Consider the following 17373-nt stretch of genomic DNA (forward strand, 5'->3'; position numbering starts at 1 on the left):
GGGGCCAGACAAAGCACGACTCAAAGACCCCTGATGAAGATAAAAATAAATGGATCGAAGTTTCCCTTGCCCGGACACGGGTCACCGGGGCCCCCCTCTGGAGCCAGGCCTGGAGGTGGGGCTCGTTGGCAAGCGCCTGGTGGCCGGGCCTACACCCATGGGGCCCGGCCGGGCACAGCCCGAAGAGGCAACGTGGGTCCCCCTTCCCATGGGCTCACCACCCATGAGAGGGACCAAAGGGGTCGGGTGCAATGTGAGCTGGGCGGCAGCCAAAGGCGGGGACCCTGGCGGTCCGATCCTCGGCTGCAGAAACTAGCTCTTGGGACATGGAATGTCACCTCTCTGGCAGGGAAGGAGCCCGAGCTGGTGTGTGAGGCAGAGAATTTCCGACTGGATATAGTCGGACTTGCCTCCACACACAGCCTGGGTTCTGGTACCAGTTCTCTCGAGAGGGGTTGGACTCTCTTCCACTCTGGAGTTGCTCACGGTGAAAGGCGCAGAGCAGGTGTGGGCATACTCATTGCCCCACGGCTCAGTGCCTGTACATTGGGGTTCACACCGGTAGACGAGAGGGTTGCCTCCCTCCGCCTTCGGGTGGGTGGACGGGTCCTGACTGTTGTTTGTGCATATGCACCAAACAGCAGCTCAGCATACCCACCCTTTTTGGAGTCCTTGGAGGGTGTGCTGGAGAGTACTCCTGCTGGGGACTCCCTTGTTCTGCTGGGGGACTTCAATGCTCACGTGGGCAATGACAGTGAGACCTGGAGGGGCGTGATTGGGAGGAACGGCCCCCCCGATCAGAACCCGAGTGGTGTTTTGTTATTGGACTTCTGTGCTCGTCACGGATTGTCCATAACGAACACCTTGTTCAAACATAAGGGTGTCCATATGTGCACTTGGCACCAGGACACCCTAGGCCGCAGTTCGATGATCGACTTCGCAGTTGTATCATCGGATTTGCGGCCGCATGTTCTGGACACTCGGGTGAAGAGAGGGGCGGAGCTGTCAACTGATCACCGCCTGGTGGTGAGTAGGCTCCGATGGTGGGGAAGATGCCGGTCCGTCCTGGCAGACCCAAACGTATTGTGAGAGTTTGTTTGGAGCGTCTGGCGGAATCTCCTGTCAGAAGGAGTTTCAACTCCCACCTCCGACAGAGCTTTTCCCATGTTCCTCAGCCTCCCTGGTAAGGTCTATTCAGGGGTGCTGGAGAGGAGGGTCCGTCAGGAAGTCGAGCCTCAGATTGAGGAGGAGCAGTGTGGTTTTCGTCCCGGCCGTGGAACAGTGGACCAGCTCTACACCCTTAGCAGGGTCCTCGAGGGTATGTGGGAATTCGCCCAACCAGTCTACATGTGTTTTGTGGACTTGGAGAAGGCGTTTGACCGTGTCCCTCAGGGAGTTCTGTGGGGTGTGCTTCGAGGGTATGGGGTACCAAACCCCCTGATATGGGCTGTTCGGTCACTATACCACCGATGCCAGAGTTTGGTTCGCATTGCCGGCAGTAAGTCGGAATCGTTTCCAGTGGGGGTAGGACTCCGCCAAGGCTGCCCTTTGTCGCCAATTCTGTTCATAACTTTTATGGACAGAATTTCTAGGCGCAGCCGAAGCGTTGAGGGGGTCCGTTTTGGGGGCCTCAGTATTACATCCCTGCTTTTTGCGGATGATGTGGTGCTGTTTTCTCCTTCAAGCGGGGCTCTCCAACTCTCACTGAAGCGTTTCGCAGCCGAGTGTGAAGCGGTTGGGATGAAAATCAGCACCTCCAAATCTGAAACCATGGTCCTCAGTCGGAAAAGGGTGGAGTGCCCCCTCCGGGTCGGGGAGGAGATCTTGCCCCAAGTGGAGGAGTTCAAGTATCTTGGGGTCTTGTTCACGAGTGGGGGCAAGGGGGAGCGGGAGATCGACAGGCGGATCGGTGCAGCGTCTGCTGTGATGCGGACGTTGTATCGGTCTGTCGTGTTGAAGAAGGAACTGAGCCAAAGGGCAAAGCTCTCAATTTACCGGTCGATCTACGTCCCAACCCTCACCTATGGTCACGAGCTATGGGTCGTGACCGAAAGAACGAGATCCCAGATACAAGCGGCTGAAATGAGTTTTCTCCGCAGGGTGTCCGGGCTCTCCCTTAGAGATAAGGTGAGAAGCTCAGTCATCCGGGAGGGGCTCAGAGTCGAGCCGCTTCTCCTCCACATCGACAGGAGCCAGATGAGGTGGATTGGGCATCTGATTCGGATGCCTCCTGAGCGCCTCCCTGGTGAGGTGTTCCGGGCATGTCCCACCGGGAGGAGACCCCAGGGAAGACCCAGGACACGCTGGAGAGACTATGTCACCCAGCTGGCCTGGGAACGTCTCGGGATCCCCCGGGGAGAGCTGGAAGAAGTAGCTAGGGAGAGGGAAGTCTGGGCTTCCCTGCTAAAGCTGTTGCCCCCGCGACCCGGCCCCGGATAAGCGGTAGATGATGGATGGATGGATGGATGGAAAATGTTAAACCAATTTCCTCCCATACACAGACTATCTATTGCTTTCATTCAATGTTAACCTGTCCTTTCTCAAATCCAACCCACAACGCATAATACATTCCCGTAAAATCATGGACATTAACCCGGACGATTTAGAATCACTTGTCAACAACCTCCCAAGTACCGATTGTCTTTCTACAACAGATGAGTTTTTGACACACTACAATACAAACCTCTATAACATTCTCAATACCCTGGCCCCACTCAAAACCCGACCTGTCTCCTTCAACCAAACAGCACCCTGGTTTACCCGTACCCTCAGACAACTCAAATCAAAAGGCCGTCAACTTGAAAGATTATATAGAAAAACTGGACTCGCTATTCATAAAGAAATGTACACTACCCACTTCCTCCATTACAAGGACTCAATATCCAAAGCCAAATCAATCTTCTACTCTGGTTTAATCAGTTCCAATGAAGGCAACCCCAGATCACTCTTTTCACTCATTTCTAAACTCACTAAACTTGCTGACACGCTTCCCTCACATCTCTATTGCACGGATTTTTGTAATACTTGGGCCTCATTTTTTTTTAACATCCAAAATCCAACATCCACCAGCAACTCACCCCTTCATCTGCTCCTAACCCTTCTTCTCCATTCTCCCCGGTTCCTACCCACCTGTTCTCTGCATTCGCATCCCCATCTGTCCACCTAATATCCATCTTAATCCAGAAGTCCAAATCCTCTACTTGTCAACTTGACCCTCTCCCTACTGTTTTAGTCAAAGCTTCTATCCCGGCCCTCTCCTCTCTCATCACTAACATTATTCAAACTTCCCTATCTACTGGCATTGTACTCTCCCATTTCAAAACTGCTGCTGTCACTCCCATACTGCAGAAACCTGGCTCTGATCCCTCCAACTTGAACAACTTTCGTCCCATGTCAAACCTTCCGTTCATCTCCAAACTTCTAGAAAAAAACAGTAGCTGCTCAACTTCACACCCATCTTTCCTCCAATAACCTCTACGAACAATTTCAATCTGGCTTCCGTCCCCTCCATAGTACCGAAACTGCCCTCCTAAAAATATGCAATGACCTTCTTCTCTCTGTTGACTCCGGTTCACTCGCCATCCTCCTCCTGCTTGACCTCAGTGCAGCCTATGACACCATCTCTCACTCCATCCTCCTCGACAGACTATCCTCCATTGGCATCACCAGCATCCCCCTCTCCTGGTTCCGCTCCAATCTTTCTGACCGCACCCAGTTTATCCAGCTCAAACGTTTTAGATCTCACCCCTTTCCCCTCACTTCAGGTGTTCCTCAGGGTTCTGTCCTTGGCCCATTGCTGTTTCTAGTCTGTCTTCTTCCCCTTGGTAATATCTTCAGGAAACATCACATTCACTTTCATCGCTACGCGGATGACACACAGCTCTACATCTCTACCAAACCTAATACCATACTTCCACCATCCTCCCTAACTAACTGCCTGCAGGAATCAAAATCTTGGTTCACCTCAAATTTCCTCAAACTGAATAGCAATAAAACTGAACTCCTCCTCATTGGCACCAAATCCACCCTAAACAAAATAAACAATTTCTCCATTCCCTTCGACAGCTCTTTCATCTCCCCCTCCCCTCAGGTCAAGAGTCTGGGTGTCATCCTTGATAGCACCCTCTCCTTCACCTCACATATCAACCACATCACTCGTTCTGCATATCATCATCTTCGAAACATCCACCGGCTCCGCTCTTCTCTCTCTCTCTCTCCTCAGTCCACTGCTATACTTGTTCACACCCTCGTCACCTCGCGACTCGATTACTGTAATTTCCTCCTGCTCGGTCTCCCTCAAAAAACCCTCCATAAGCTTAAGTTGGTCCAAAATTCAGCCGCCCGCATTATCACACTCACACCATACACAAACCATATTACACCAGTCCTCCAACATCTCCACTGGCTCCCCATTTTACACCACATTCAATATAAAATCCTGCTCCTCACATTACAATACAATACAATACATGCTGATTTATATAGCGCTTTCACAACACAACATTTAAATCTATCCATAACCTAGCCCCTCAATACCTATTTGACCTCATCCATATTCCTACACCTGTCTGCTCTCTTCGTTCCTCCTCCTCTCTGTGCCCCCTGCTCGCCTCGTCACCATGGGAAACGGAGCCTTCAGTCGCTCTGCTCCCCAGCTCTGGAACTCACTCCCCGCTGACCTTCGTACACAGACTCATTAACACATTTCAAATCCAGTCTCAAAACACATCTGTTTAGACAAGCCTATTCACTCGGATCATAAAGCCATTATTTTTATTTATTTATTTTTGTTGTATTTTTTCTTATTTCATTTGATGTTGTTTTTAGCATTGTATTTGTGATTTTAACTGCTTGTAAGGTGTCCTTGAGTTTCTAGAAAGGCGCCCACAAATAAAATGTATTATTATTATTAATAATGATCAGACAAACAGTTGCCGAATGGTCTGTTGGTAGTGAGGCCGGCGCCGAGGTCGAGGTGGCCACTCATAGCGATTCTTTAGCAATTCTTCTTGGGCGCCTCGACGTCTGCTTGGAGCAAGTGGAAGTGTGTTTACGTTCTAAGGGCAATAGGGGGTGGCTTCTCAATTTTCTACGTGGAAGACTGAGGAACCGTTTTCTTGAATTGAGCGGAGCTGGTGCTTAGAAAGCATGGGTAGGAATGCTCATAGATGGGTCAATGAAAGAATACTGCATTGGGGTGATCTTTTGAGGTGAGAAATTGGCATTTTTACCATGGTTAAAAACTCAAGTTAATTCTGCATGATACAGACCCTTGAAGGTCAAGTGCGTTTCTGAATATGCACATTTGCGTATTTGTCTTTAGCGTGTTTATGTAAGCACCGATGTTGTGCATGACTGGACCTTACACTGATTCATGGGAGGATGGTCAAGTAAAACAAACAGACAAACAAACAAACATAAAACAACAAAAAACAAAGACTTCATATAACGGGCTGAGCAAGATTACCAACAGATAGTTACCTTGATTCATGACTTCACTTCCCAATGTGATTCCACAACAATTTTTTTTAAAGAATGGTTTGTGAAGATGATTTTTAGAGTTGAAATAAACTGTATATTCTATTGCCTTCCCACCTTAGAAATCCCGACGTAAGTGCTTATACAGAGGTAAAGCAGTACTAATCGTAGATTTGATAGGATGACGGTAAAATAAATAAATATATAAGATAAGATATCCTTTATTCGTCCCACACTGGGGAAATTTACAGCCTCCAGCAGCAAGAATGTATGTAGAAAGAAGAAAGGAGAAAGAGAAAAAACAACAACAAACATCTTTCAATTAAATACAATATGAACACAAATGGATAAATTGCAGTACTATTTACAATTTGTCAGGGCGGGCTGGAGGGGGTGGGAGGGACTGGCCATCATAGCTTTTAGCTTAGTTAGCATCCTTCTGTTGCCCACCTCCTCCAGAGTGTCAAGGGAGCAACCCAGGACAGAACTGGCCTTCCTGACCAGTCGCTCCAGTCTCTTTCCCGGGCTGAGATGCTGCCTGACCAGCAGACAATGCCATAATGGATGGCCGTTATGCCTGTTAAACCTCAGCACACACCCTCACAAATACTGTAAACGCTGCACCAGTGTGTCAAATTCCTCTGTATGAAAAGAATGGTATGCTTATCAGTGTGAGTGCCTTCTTACCTTGAATTGAAGATGGTGGAGTTTTCCTTACTCTTGGTAAAGGTGCTGGGGAGGGTTCTCAATGTGATGTTCATCTTTCTGGCATTAACTATCAGCTTCTTTGCCTGAACAACAAGAGTGTGTATTAGGGATTCGTAAAAACAATATAAATTACACATGTGGCCAACAATGCAGGGAGGAAGCAAAAGTATGAGTATACTGTACATGTAGTTGTAGGACACACACACACGCACGCAACAGCAAGCACATTGTGACAAAACCACTGTTAGATAGGATAGGATAGGATAGGATAGGATTAATATGATGTATGAGAAAGCCACAAGGAGGTTATGTTGGGACCAAATGTTGGCTGACATTTCAGTTCAGTGGAAAAGACATCTTGGGTGGTGGTAGCCTTCTGAGACAACTATGTCTAGATACCAAACATCTGTTCTGCATCAATAAACCTGACCGTGTTAAAATTACAGTGCTTTGATGGAAAAATGGGCAAAAGTCTGATCATTTTTGAGGGTTTATTTAACTTTCATGGCTTTATATTGGTAGCCAATGAGAGATAGCAAAATAGATGTATTAAAAAGAAGGGAACCTACCACCAGATTTCAGCATTTCTAATGGCCCGGAAGCCAATTCCAGAAACGCATCATGCGCCAAGCCATCATGTGTCAATGTGTTTGCAATGTGCTTTATAAACAAAGCCACCTTGCCCTTGCCTTGCCTGAAGCAGTCAAAATGCAAGTATTGATGAATCCTCGCCTTAAAATATCACGAGTATGTTTGCTTTAACAAGGTTCACAGGATCTGAAAGAAACCAATATCTTATACTTTTTTAATCATCAACAATAATATATGCTTATTAAATGATGGGGATTTTAATGAACTAATTTTATTACCTTGATAAGGAAGGGTCAGTTTAAAAAGAAATACTCTATTTCACAGAGGTCATTTTGACATTTTCAGCACGCTCAAGGGGCCTGCCATCTCATGTTGCTTCAGTCTTTCCTGTCCACTGCCGTTAATATAGCGCCTCAATACAGTAAATATTCCCATCCCCGGAATTCTATGGAAAGGAATATCCTTCACCCGGAATAAAAACCTATGCATTAACATTTTGACTTCAATATTACGTGTTACCGGATCTTGCGTAAGCGAAAATTCCACTACCCGTAACCCGGATGGAGGTGTAATGCCGCGGGAATTTAAATACACCAACACCCACCCGTTGCAACGGAAAAGACACAACGCTAAAACAAGTTTTCACTTCGTGGTTTTCGATGATCAGATTCTAAACGACGACGTGTAAGTGAGTTTTTATTGCCATGCGTTTTACTGTCATTGTGAATGATTTTAACTTTATTCACTTACGTCCTGAGAACGCGGCGCTAGCTTAAAAGCGGCACCCACTCAACATGACCGAAGAAACGTGTTTGCTTCGCCGTTTTCATTCATCAGATTCGAAACAAAGACGTGTGTTTAAGTGACTTTTTATTGATGTGCGTTTTACTGTAATTGCGAAAGATTTTAACTTTATTCACTTACATCGTGTAGATCATTGCATCGGAACGTAGAAGAACTGTAATGACTGGAGCGGAGCAAGTGAAATGCATCCGTTTGAGCGAGGCTGGACACAAAGTTAAAAAGATCCAGCAGACACTTGGAGTCGGAAAGACGCAAATCTACGAAACTTTAAAAAACATGGCATTGATTCAACTCCTGATGACAAGCCACCATCCAGCAAGGAAGCAATGCAAATGGAAACAAAAATCCTTCAGTATGCACAAGAGTTACAAGACATCAGTGATCAACGGGATAGTTACTCGCAACTAACAAGAAAACTGTATGACATGCAGGAAAACATTGTCATAAACCAAAGAATGCATCCGACAAAACAATCCAAAATACATTTTTTTCCCAAGACAGAAAAAAATAAATATTAAAATACTGTACGTATTTTACTGTTGTGATTTTTTTTGATACACCTGTATTGCAGTTTTTGTTATATAAACAGTTTTTGGACAGTATATTTCTGTATTTTATTGATTGTGTTGTTACACATGCATTGTGTCAACATACTTGCAGGTTCAGAAAGGACATGTACCATGCTCATTTCCCAAATGAGGAATTTCTGTTATCAAGACAAATTGGACAGCGCAAACACGAGTCCGCACTAGAGAATATTTACCGTAGTGGCGCAATACTGAAACTGTAGTTAAAATACGAAGCTGCCGCAGAGGGACATCAGTCCCTCAATCAGCACAACTGAAGCTTTGCGTTGTGTTGAGCGATATAAATCGGTCTGGCTGTGTGCAGGACAAAATTAGCTGGAGGTGGCCGCCATACAATTTCGAACGCAGGAAAAACCCTGTGAATAATAAACCTAAAATAATCTGGGAGACTATTTTGAAAATGACCCACAGAAAGGATGCGAGTTTTCTGCTTTTAATTTAAATGTTTATTGAGGAACAAAAGTTTGGGAAAGGCAAAATAAACCAATTTACAATCCAATTTGAATGTGTTGATGAACTCCAATAAGGTCAGTTCACACTGCAGTGACACTACTGAGGGAAGAATCTGGTTTTACTTTGTCATGACCAGAATCCCGGCACCTCCAAAATCATCACTTTTCAGGAGACCTCAAAATTATCATGTTTGAATTTCTATTGTCATTATTAAAATAGTAAGTTCACACTGAGTAAACAATCTGCTTTAAATGACCCTTTTCACTTCAAGTTTATATTTCCCTTTTAAGCATCTAAAGTGCACTACCTGGAATTTAACTCAATAGATCATGCCAAAAAGAACAAAAACAGCTTACTTTCATCGAAGTATGACGAACATGAAGGAGACCGTCCCTCTGGGCACCACCAGCAAACCTTCCTGTATCCTCCAGAAACCTGTAGTCTACAGATGAGAACGGAACAGTAAAAAGCTAGTTTAACAATTTGGTCTGATAAACAATACCACATGATTCAGTTTTTGGACAGTTTATTGTGGACATTAATGACCTGGTAAATACATATATAAAACACACACACAATACAGTCGCTCACAAAACTTTTGACTTCAATTCAAGGTTCCACTCTTCCACTTTCTTTTTATTTATGGACCTTTTAAGGACTTAAGGAGGTAAGCGCCAACTTACCTCTCTGAGCTCATCCGCCCCTACACAACTGCCCGGCGCCTCAGGTCTGTGGACCAGACATTATTAGAAGTACCAAGAACTAAACTGAGGCTCAGAGGAGATCGAGCCTTTTCTGTTGCTGGTCCCTCTCTCTGGAATGACCTCCCACTGAACATTCGGCAAGCCTTCTTGCTGCCCATCTTCAAAGCCCTCCTCAAAACTCACTTGTATTCTTTGGCATTCGACTCAGCATGACTTAGATTTGTTCTTGATTTTACTGTTTGGTGCTTTCTACCGCCTTTATTACAGATTTGTCTTACTGTTTATTGTGCATGTTAAATTGCTCCATGTACAGCACTTTGTATGCAGCGATGGCTGTTTGAAAGTGCTCTATAAATACTGTTGACTTGACTTTTGAAGGCTAATTTAGCAATTTTTAAGGACTTTTTCTCCATTCAGCAGGGGATTTAATGCCCGCTCAGCAATATGCGAGCTGCACAGAAAGCCACATATCACTGGGCTGGTGTTCAAATCATTGCTGCCAAAGGAAGGGCACATCTTTATTTTTAGGGGCAATCACCTAACCCTTTATTTGACATACTGTTTTTGGAAAACAACAACAAAAAACAAAACGAATTCATTCTCAAATAAGTACACCAAGAAAAATGTTTAATAAAAATATGAAAATATTTATTTTTAAATAAAAACACCTAGGATGGCAACACAGATTTTGTTTTTCAGCTGAAATGTAACGACTGACTTGGGGTGTGGGGGGACAGCCCCCTTGAAGCTGAGAGGTTTGCAGTGAAATGAAAGTACAATTTAACGCAAAAAAAGGACAGAAAAATGAAATTGTGGAATAACATTAATCAGCAAATTTAATATACTGTATTTTCACGACTATAAGGTGCCATTAGAAGTCTTAAATTTTCTCCAAAATGGACAGGACGCCTTATGGTGCTGGCCGTCTTTTGTATGTGCCGAGTTCCAAAATCTGACTGACAGGCGACACGCTGTTTATATAGAGAAAAGGAAGTGACTGTGGACAGGCATGCGGGAAAGAAGTCGGCCAATCGGGGAAGGGTGGGCGTGAAAGTGGACGCTAAAGGGACGCTGCAAGCAGGTACCAAAACCTGTATAGAGTGTGGCAATGTGCATTGTTGCAAAACAACTGCGGTTTTGGTTTCTAAGAACCCCCGAAAATAAATTCGACAAAGAGACACGTCTAAGAAGTTCAGTTCAAACTTCAAGCCATCGGTTATGCTTTTGGCATGCATGCCCATCTCACAGCAGCGGTGAAAAACCAAGTCAAGCAAATGAACTCTGAGCTTGTCGTTATTCCCGGAGGCTTGACTAAAGAACTCCAACCGCTGGACATCGGCATCAATCGGGCGTTCAAAGTAAAGTTGTGAAGGGCATGGGAACAATGGATGATCGATGGCAAACACAACTTTACAAAGAGTGAGAGGCAGCGCTGGGCGAGTTACGCCACAATACGCAACAACGAGAGGGAACGCGGCGTTTTTGATGGATTACGGTACTTGCACAATCGTTCAATTCTTTCTACACACACACGCGCTGCCACCATGTTTCGCTCCGTTCTTTACTTACAAATGTGGGAAAGCTTCACACGAGAAAAATGTTGACTTTGCTGTTGCGGCTCCTTCTTTCCGCTCGGCAATGCGTAGCAACTCACACTTTAGCATGTGATGCGTTCAATGACAACTGGGATGTGCAGTCCTCTGCTTCTGATACAGAGGATGAGGACTTTGATGGATTTCTGGGTGATGATTGATCGAAAAACGTGAGAACATTGTACGATGGCTAAATAAAATACACTCAGTTCTTTCGTTGCCTTTTTAAAAACGTGTTTTTAGCGTCTTGGCATGCTACCGTATGTTTCAAGCTAACGTGTTAGCGTGTGCGCATGCATGCCGTATGTTTAAGCTGGCGTATGTTTTACCACTGTAAAACTGCGCCCATTAAGACAGTGCGGTCTGTCTCTGTGTAAAATACAGAAATGTCACCCATTAATGAGACTGCGCCCAACCGTACGGTGCGTCGAATAGTCGTGAAAATACGGTAACTTAACTCACTTTTTTTCTCCAAAGTTTTCTCACTGTCCTGTTCAGCCAAAGTACCCCAGTGTGTAATGTCTTTCGTTGCCGCTGACAAAGTTTGTTTGGAAAATGCCGATCCCAAATAATTGCTCCATCGAATGGCAATTTTGTCGGCATGTTTTTTCACTTTTTAACATTTGTCAGTGCCACGTATTCACGGGAGCCGTAGTTAATAAAGTCACTACAATACACACAATAAGCTTTGCCCGCTACGTCTGGTTTCTTCAAAAATTGTCCAAGAGCTTCTGTAACTTCATCAAACTTCGAACCAATTTTAACCTTTACAGTGACTTTTTCCTCAAGGCAAATTTGGTGCCTCTCATGAACCCTTTTAAGGGACCAAACTGGTGAAAGTCTGAAGGGGCAATATCTCGGCTATAGATGCTGCGGTGTTAGGCCTTGCTTTGTCATGATGCAAGATGACTCCAGACTCATGACCCCTGCGGTTGTTCTTTTTGCCTTTCTTGAAAGTTGGCGCCAAAAGTGTTGTGAGCGACTGTCTGAGACATCGGTCCAAAGATTTTTACGCTAAGGGAATATGGAAGTTTGTGTACAGATGGGAAAATCATTTGACAGTGCCAGGAGATGATGTTGGAAAATCAAAATAAAGTAAGCTTTTATCTGTATTAGAGGCCTTATGCTGAATGAAAAAAAATCACCTTATTTATTGAATGACCCTGATAAAACACAGAACACATAAAAGACTTAAGTGAACATTTCCGCTCTTTACCGTACTGAGAATGATAACATATTGTAGATTTGTGCGACAACCATGCATACTGGAGATAAAGAATGCATTCGATGACTGGATGATATAGTGGTAAATTGTTTATATCACGGTCTTTTTTTTAAACTTCATGTACAATGTTTACAAACATGAATAACAAAGACATGTAGAGATGCATGTACCAGATTCAGCAGAAATGTCATGTTATTCTGCAGTCCTATCCATCAATCTATTGTGAGATTCCTCTCATCGCTAAAGAGGGAATGCTTCGCACCGATCTTGATTTCTTTTTTAATTCACAAATTGTAATTTTAAGGGAAAATACTATATCGGGATATATAATACTGTACCCATTATGGGGGTCTTGAAATTACCTATACGGGGACATACATTTTGATCCATATCAGACACCTTAAATAGACTGTATGAATCAATCTGTATGAATAAGTACATGCTTACCACTGAGGAGAGTCATTTCATCAAATTGAGAGAGGTTGAGGAAGGCGGTTTTGTTTCTGACACCACTGCATCTTGATTCTTCCTTGTGTTTCTTCACGCAAAACAAACTTTAAGACACAGAAAGAGAGACGAAATCCGTTTCACACTCGGGTGACCGATCAGGTTTCATTGTGCGTGTCTCCTCCTATTCCACATTCTGCAATTTCTCAATAAAGTTACAATTATTTTTGTGTTTTTATGCCTGGGACGATTAAGAATGTTAACCAGGCGTTTGAAGTTATATTGAGTTGATTAACTGTTGGACAGCGGACCAGATTCTTTCTATTTTCAGTGTTTTCTATGGGGAAAACTAGTTTCCAAATACAAACAAATCAGCACCCCAGAGCAGATTGCGTTTGACCTTCGAGGTGACACAATATTAAAATATTTTATATTGCTTACATAACAAAAACGATAATTGCTCAAATGTGCGTGTATAGGAACTTTGGAAAGAAAACAGATTAATAAAAAGAAATCAATCCTGTGCACTGCAAGCACCAGTTTTACAGATGAGAGACAGGTATTTGGCCGGAGTCAGAATAACAGAAATGTCTTTATTGTTATTATTTTGTTAACTCAGCAAAAGGAATGCTGACTGATGCCTTCAACTACAGGCCTTTATGAAAGAAGTTTAAGGACAACCTCTGGTGTCCAACAATTTCAGGCATGACTTTCAATATACCAGCAGATTTTTGAGGATTAGATGATAAATGTTTCAACATCAACAGAAGTCAAGGAATAGAACAAAGATTGTTGCCACTAGCAATGGTATGTTATTGCAGGCCATGAATCAAAAGAAATAAAACCAACAAATGCAGGGCTCCGCGCCAGTCGAAAAAGTTGTGTTAAGTAAGATATTTTTGAAAAGAGAAATTTTTATAACACATATTACATAACTGACAAGCGAAACTATGTCTTTCTACTTTACTGATTCACGGTCACTTTAAGGTGGCACGTTGGTCGAGCACATCCGACTCATGGTGCCTTCCGGTGTGGAATTTGCATGTTCTCCCGGGGGCATGTGTAGATTTTCTCTGGGTACTCCGGTTGCCTCTCACATTCCAAAGACATGCAAGGCAGCCGAATGGAACACTTTAAATTGTCCCGAGGTGTTGGTGTGAGCGCGGATGGTTGTTCGTCTGCGTGTGCCCTGCGATTGGCTGGCAACCAGTTCAGGGTGTATCCCGCCTACTGCCCGATGAGAGCTGGAAAAGCACTCCTGCGACCCTCGTGAGGTTAAGTGGTTCAGATTGCAGATGGCCACTTTAAATCTTGAGACAAAATTCAGGGTGGATGTGGCTCGGTCCAGAACATTGGAGGACTTGGAGAAGGCGTTTGACCGTGTCCCTCGGGGAGTTCTGTGGGGGGTGCTTCGTGGGTATGGGGTACCGAACCCCCTGATACGGGCTGTTCGGTCACTATACCACCGATGTCAGAGTTTGGTTCGTATTGCCGGCAGCAAGTCGGAATCGTTTCCAGTGGGGGTCGGACTCCGCCAAGGCTGCCCTTTGTCGCCGATTCTGTTCATAACCTTTATGGACAGAATTTCTAGGCGCAGCCGAAGCGTTGAGGGGGTCCGTTTTGGGGGCCTCGGTATTGCATCCCTGCTTTTTGCAGATGATGTGGTGCTGTTGGCTCCTTCAAACGGGGCTCTACAACTCTCACTGAAGCGTTTCGCAGCCGAGTGTGAAGCGGTTGGGATGAAAATCAGCACCTCCAAATCTGAAACCATGGTCCTCAGTCGGAAAAGGGTGGAGTGCCCCCTCCGGGTCGGGGAGGAGATCTTACCCCAAGTGGAGGAGTTCAAGTATCTTGGGGTCTTGTTCACGAGTGGGGGTAGGAGGGAGCGGGAGATCGACAGGCGGATCGGTGCAGCGTCTGCTGTGATGCGGACGTTGTATCGGTCTGTCGTGGTGAAGAAGGAGCTGAGCCAAAGGGCAAAGCTCTCAATTTACCGGTCGATCTACGTCCCAACCCTCACCTATGGTCACGAGCTATGGGTCGTGACCGAAAGAACGAGATCCCAGATACAAGCGGCTGAAATGAGTTTTCTCCGCAGGGTGTCCGGGCTCTCCCTTAGAGATAAGGTGAGAAGCTCAGTCATCCGGGAGGGGCTCAGAGTCGAGCCGCTTCTCCTCCACATCGAGAGGAGCCAGATGAGGTGGCTTGGGCATCTGATTCGGATGCCTCCTGAGCGCCTCCCCGGTGAGGTGTTCTGGTCATGTCCCACCGGGAGGAGACCCCGAGGAAGACCCAGGACACGCTGGAGAGACTATGTCACCCAGCTTGCCAGTGAACGACTCGGGATCCCCCGGGGAGAGCTGGAAGAAGTAGCTAGGGAGAGGGAAGTCTGGGCTTCCCTACTAAAGCTGTTGCCCCCGCGACCCGGCCCCGGATAAGCGGTAGATGATGGATGGATGGATGGATGGATAGTTGACAAACTCCCTTTAAAATGTTTTTAGATGGTTAAGGAATATATTCAAATCCATCCATCCATTTTCCGATCCGCTTTATCCTCATAAGGGACACGGGGGTGCTAAAGCCTATCCCAGCTGTCTTCGGGCCGTAGGCAGGGGACACCCTGAACCGGTTGCCAGCAAATCGCAGGGTGCACTGAGACAAAAAACCATCCGCACTCACACTCACACCTCGGGACAATTTTGAGTGTCCAATCAGCCTACCATGCATAGTTTTGGAATGTGCAAGGAAAGCGGAGTGCCCGGAGAAAACCCACGCAGCCATAGGGAATAACATGCAAACTCCACAAAGGGATGCCAGAGCTGGAATGGAACACTGCACCTCTGTACTATGAGGTCGACGCGCTAACCACTTGAGCGCAGGGTCGCTATATTATTTACTATTTTTAATATATATTTTTCTGTATTTCTGCCAAATGTGAAGTAAATTTGTCGATTTGCAGACATTTTTTTGCATCTAGTTTGCCAGATCCCATGTCCCTTGCCGTGATTCCTTGATCACTCAAACCTGCCATGATGGCTCATATTTTCATTTGGCTCCACTGCTAATTTCATGAACTCTATCATCTATAAAGGCCTCTAAAATGTGATGTATTTGTTCCTTACAATGTATAATCAGAACTTATGGCGTTCTTGTTCATTCTCTACTCTTCTTTTTTCAATGCATGGCACGAGGGCTGTAATAAAAAAATATTTCAATTGGAAATCGGTTTTAACTTAATATCAAAGTGCATTGAATCGAAGTGAATCAAATCGTTCTACTTTGAAATATATCTAATCGCCTTTTATCGGAGAGATGCATCTTTGAAGAAAATGACACATTCACGATACTGACAAATTCATTCATATGAATCTGATTGTATTACACACTCGAACTGAGCCTTATTATAATAACTTGAATCGTAATCCCACCGAATCGAACCCAATCGAATCGTTCCACTTTAAAAATTAAACTGTGCTTGAATTACATTGCACCCCATGTATCAAGATATGCACCATATTGTCTTATGGAAGAGATGCACAGCTCTACTGGGTACCGAATATAAAAAGAATGTACAGCAAAAATAATAATTGTGATGTCTTATTTACTGTATTTTCCTCCATGTCTACTCACATTTGCACATTCCTAAACTGAAAGGAGACTTTCAGATAATTTTCTGTTGACATTTTAAATGAAACAATTCATTGTTTTTGAATAAATAATCTATTGTTTCATATACCTAATTAATTAGAAATAACACAATTATGTGTCTTGACTATACTTTTAGCAGTTTCTAATGACACAATTCTTTTGAAATGGGATACAAAATTAAGAAAATTATACAAGTGTGTGCAGATTTTTTTAAAGGGTCACATTTCAAATCTCGACCTCCATTGACTTCGTATTAAGACGTTGGACAGTCATTGCTTTTTAAAGAGTCGATACTTCGATGACGCTGCTTTTTTTTTTTTTAACCACGGCGATTTTACGCCATTACTGTTATATGTAGCCACCCCCAACCCAAAAGGTCAGTGTGCATAGACGTCGATGTTCTTACCTGCATGAATGTGTGAGGCAGGCGGGGCACTTGTACTTGGCCTCTCCAAAGCCACAGACCCCACAACTGTTGGCAACAACATTTGAATTAAACAATTCATACAAGAATTTACATCCGATCTAAATGCAATTAATTTTATTTTTTCAATCGTGATATATGGGGGGTGGGGGGTGAAAACGAAGCCCGGCGCCAGTGTTTCTTGTCGGTGCCACCGTCAGGAAGCAACTCTAGTAAGCAAACGTGCTAACGTTCTAGCAAGGTTCCGAGACCATACGTTGATCTTAATGCGCTGTTATTCACATTCGGTTTGAAAACTTTTAATTGCAAATGCATTAAAACAGTCATTCGTATGATGACATAGAAGTTCGGGTTTTGAATTCCACACACTTACTTCGACAGAGAAATCTTTCTTTTCGCCCCCTTCATCTCGTCGCCTTGACTTTTACTCTCCGTTGCAGTCTCCTCAAATGACATTCTATGCATCGATGGAGAGACTCCGCGATACATTACATGACGAATAGCCACTTTAGTGAAAGGAAAACTTCTTCCGCGGTGACCACGCGAGCATGCGGTTTGTTGTGGTTGTGACGCCACATCCTGTTTAAATTCCGTAAACTCGTTGGCGCCCCCAGGTGTCACATCGCGTTTATGGCGTCCCGGGAGTGACTCGAAATAATGTTCATTTGCAAACAATGGCTGTTTTGAGACTGATCACGATACAGTATTCACT

General features: G+C 44.5%; 2 protein-coding genes across 3 annotated transcripts in view; one reads left to right on the forward strand and one right to left on the reverse strand.

Annotated features, from left to right (window-relative positions):
• mpl (MPL proto-oncogene, thrombopoietin receptor) overlaps positions 1 to 17373 on the forward strand; it is a 297799-nt gene that overhangs the window by 152235 nt on the left and 128191 nt on the right.
• LOC127605724 (box C/D snoRNA protein 1-like) lies at positions 6055 to 17253 on the reverse strand. Of its 2 annotated transcripts, XR_007963633.1 has the most exons (6): positions 17035 to 17253; positions 16644 to 16709; positions 12590 to 12696; positions 8978 to 9063; positions 6865 to 6963; positions 6055 to 6269 (listed from the first exon to the last, which is right to left on the reverse strand). XR_007963633.1 is itself a non-coding variant. In XM_052073511.1 (5 exons), exons 1-5 carry the CDS (start codon positions 17148 to 17150, stop codon positions 6162 to 6164), a joined length of 483 nt encoding a protein of 160 aa, XP_051929471.1. In that variant the 5' UTR covers positions 17151 to 17253; the 3' UTR covers positions 6069 to 6161. The 2 variants fall into 2 exon arrangements, 1 of the variants encoding a protein (XP_051929471.1); XM_052073511.1 differs by lacking the exon at positions 6865 to 6963 and having other exon boundaries at positions 6069 to 6269.

The sequence above is a fragment of the Hippocampus zosterae genome, chromosome 8, assembly GCF_025434085.1.
Source record: "Hippocampus zosterae strain Florida chromosome 8, ASM2543408v3, whole genome shotgun sequence".
Classification (NCBI taxonomy): domain Eukaryota; kingdom Metazoa; phylum Chordata; class Actinopteri; order Syngnathiformes; family Syngnathidae; genus Hippocampus; species Hippocampus zosterae.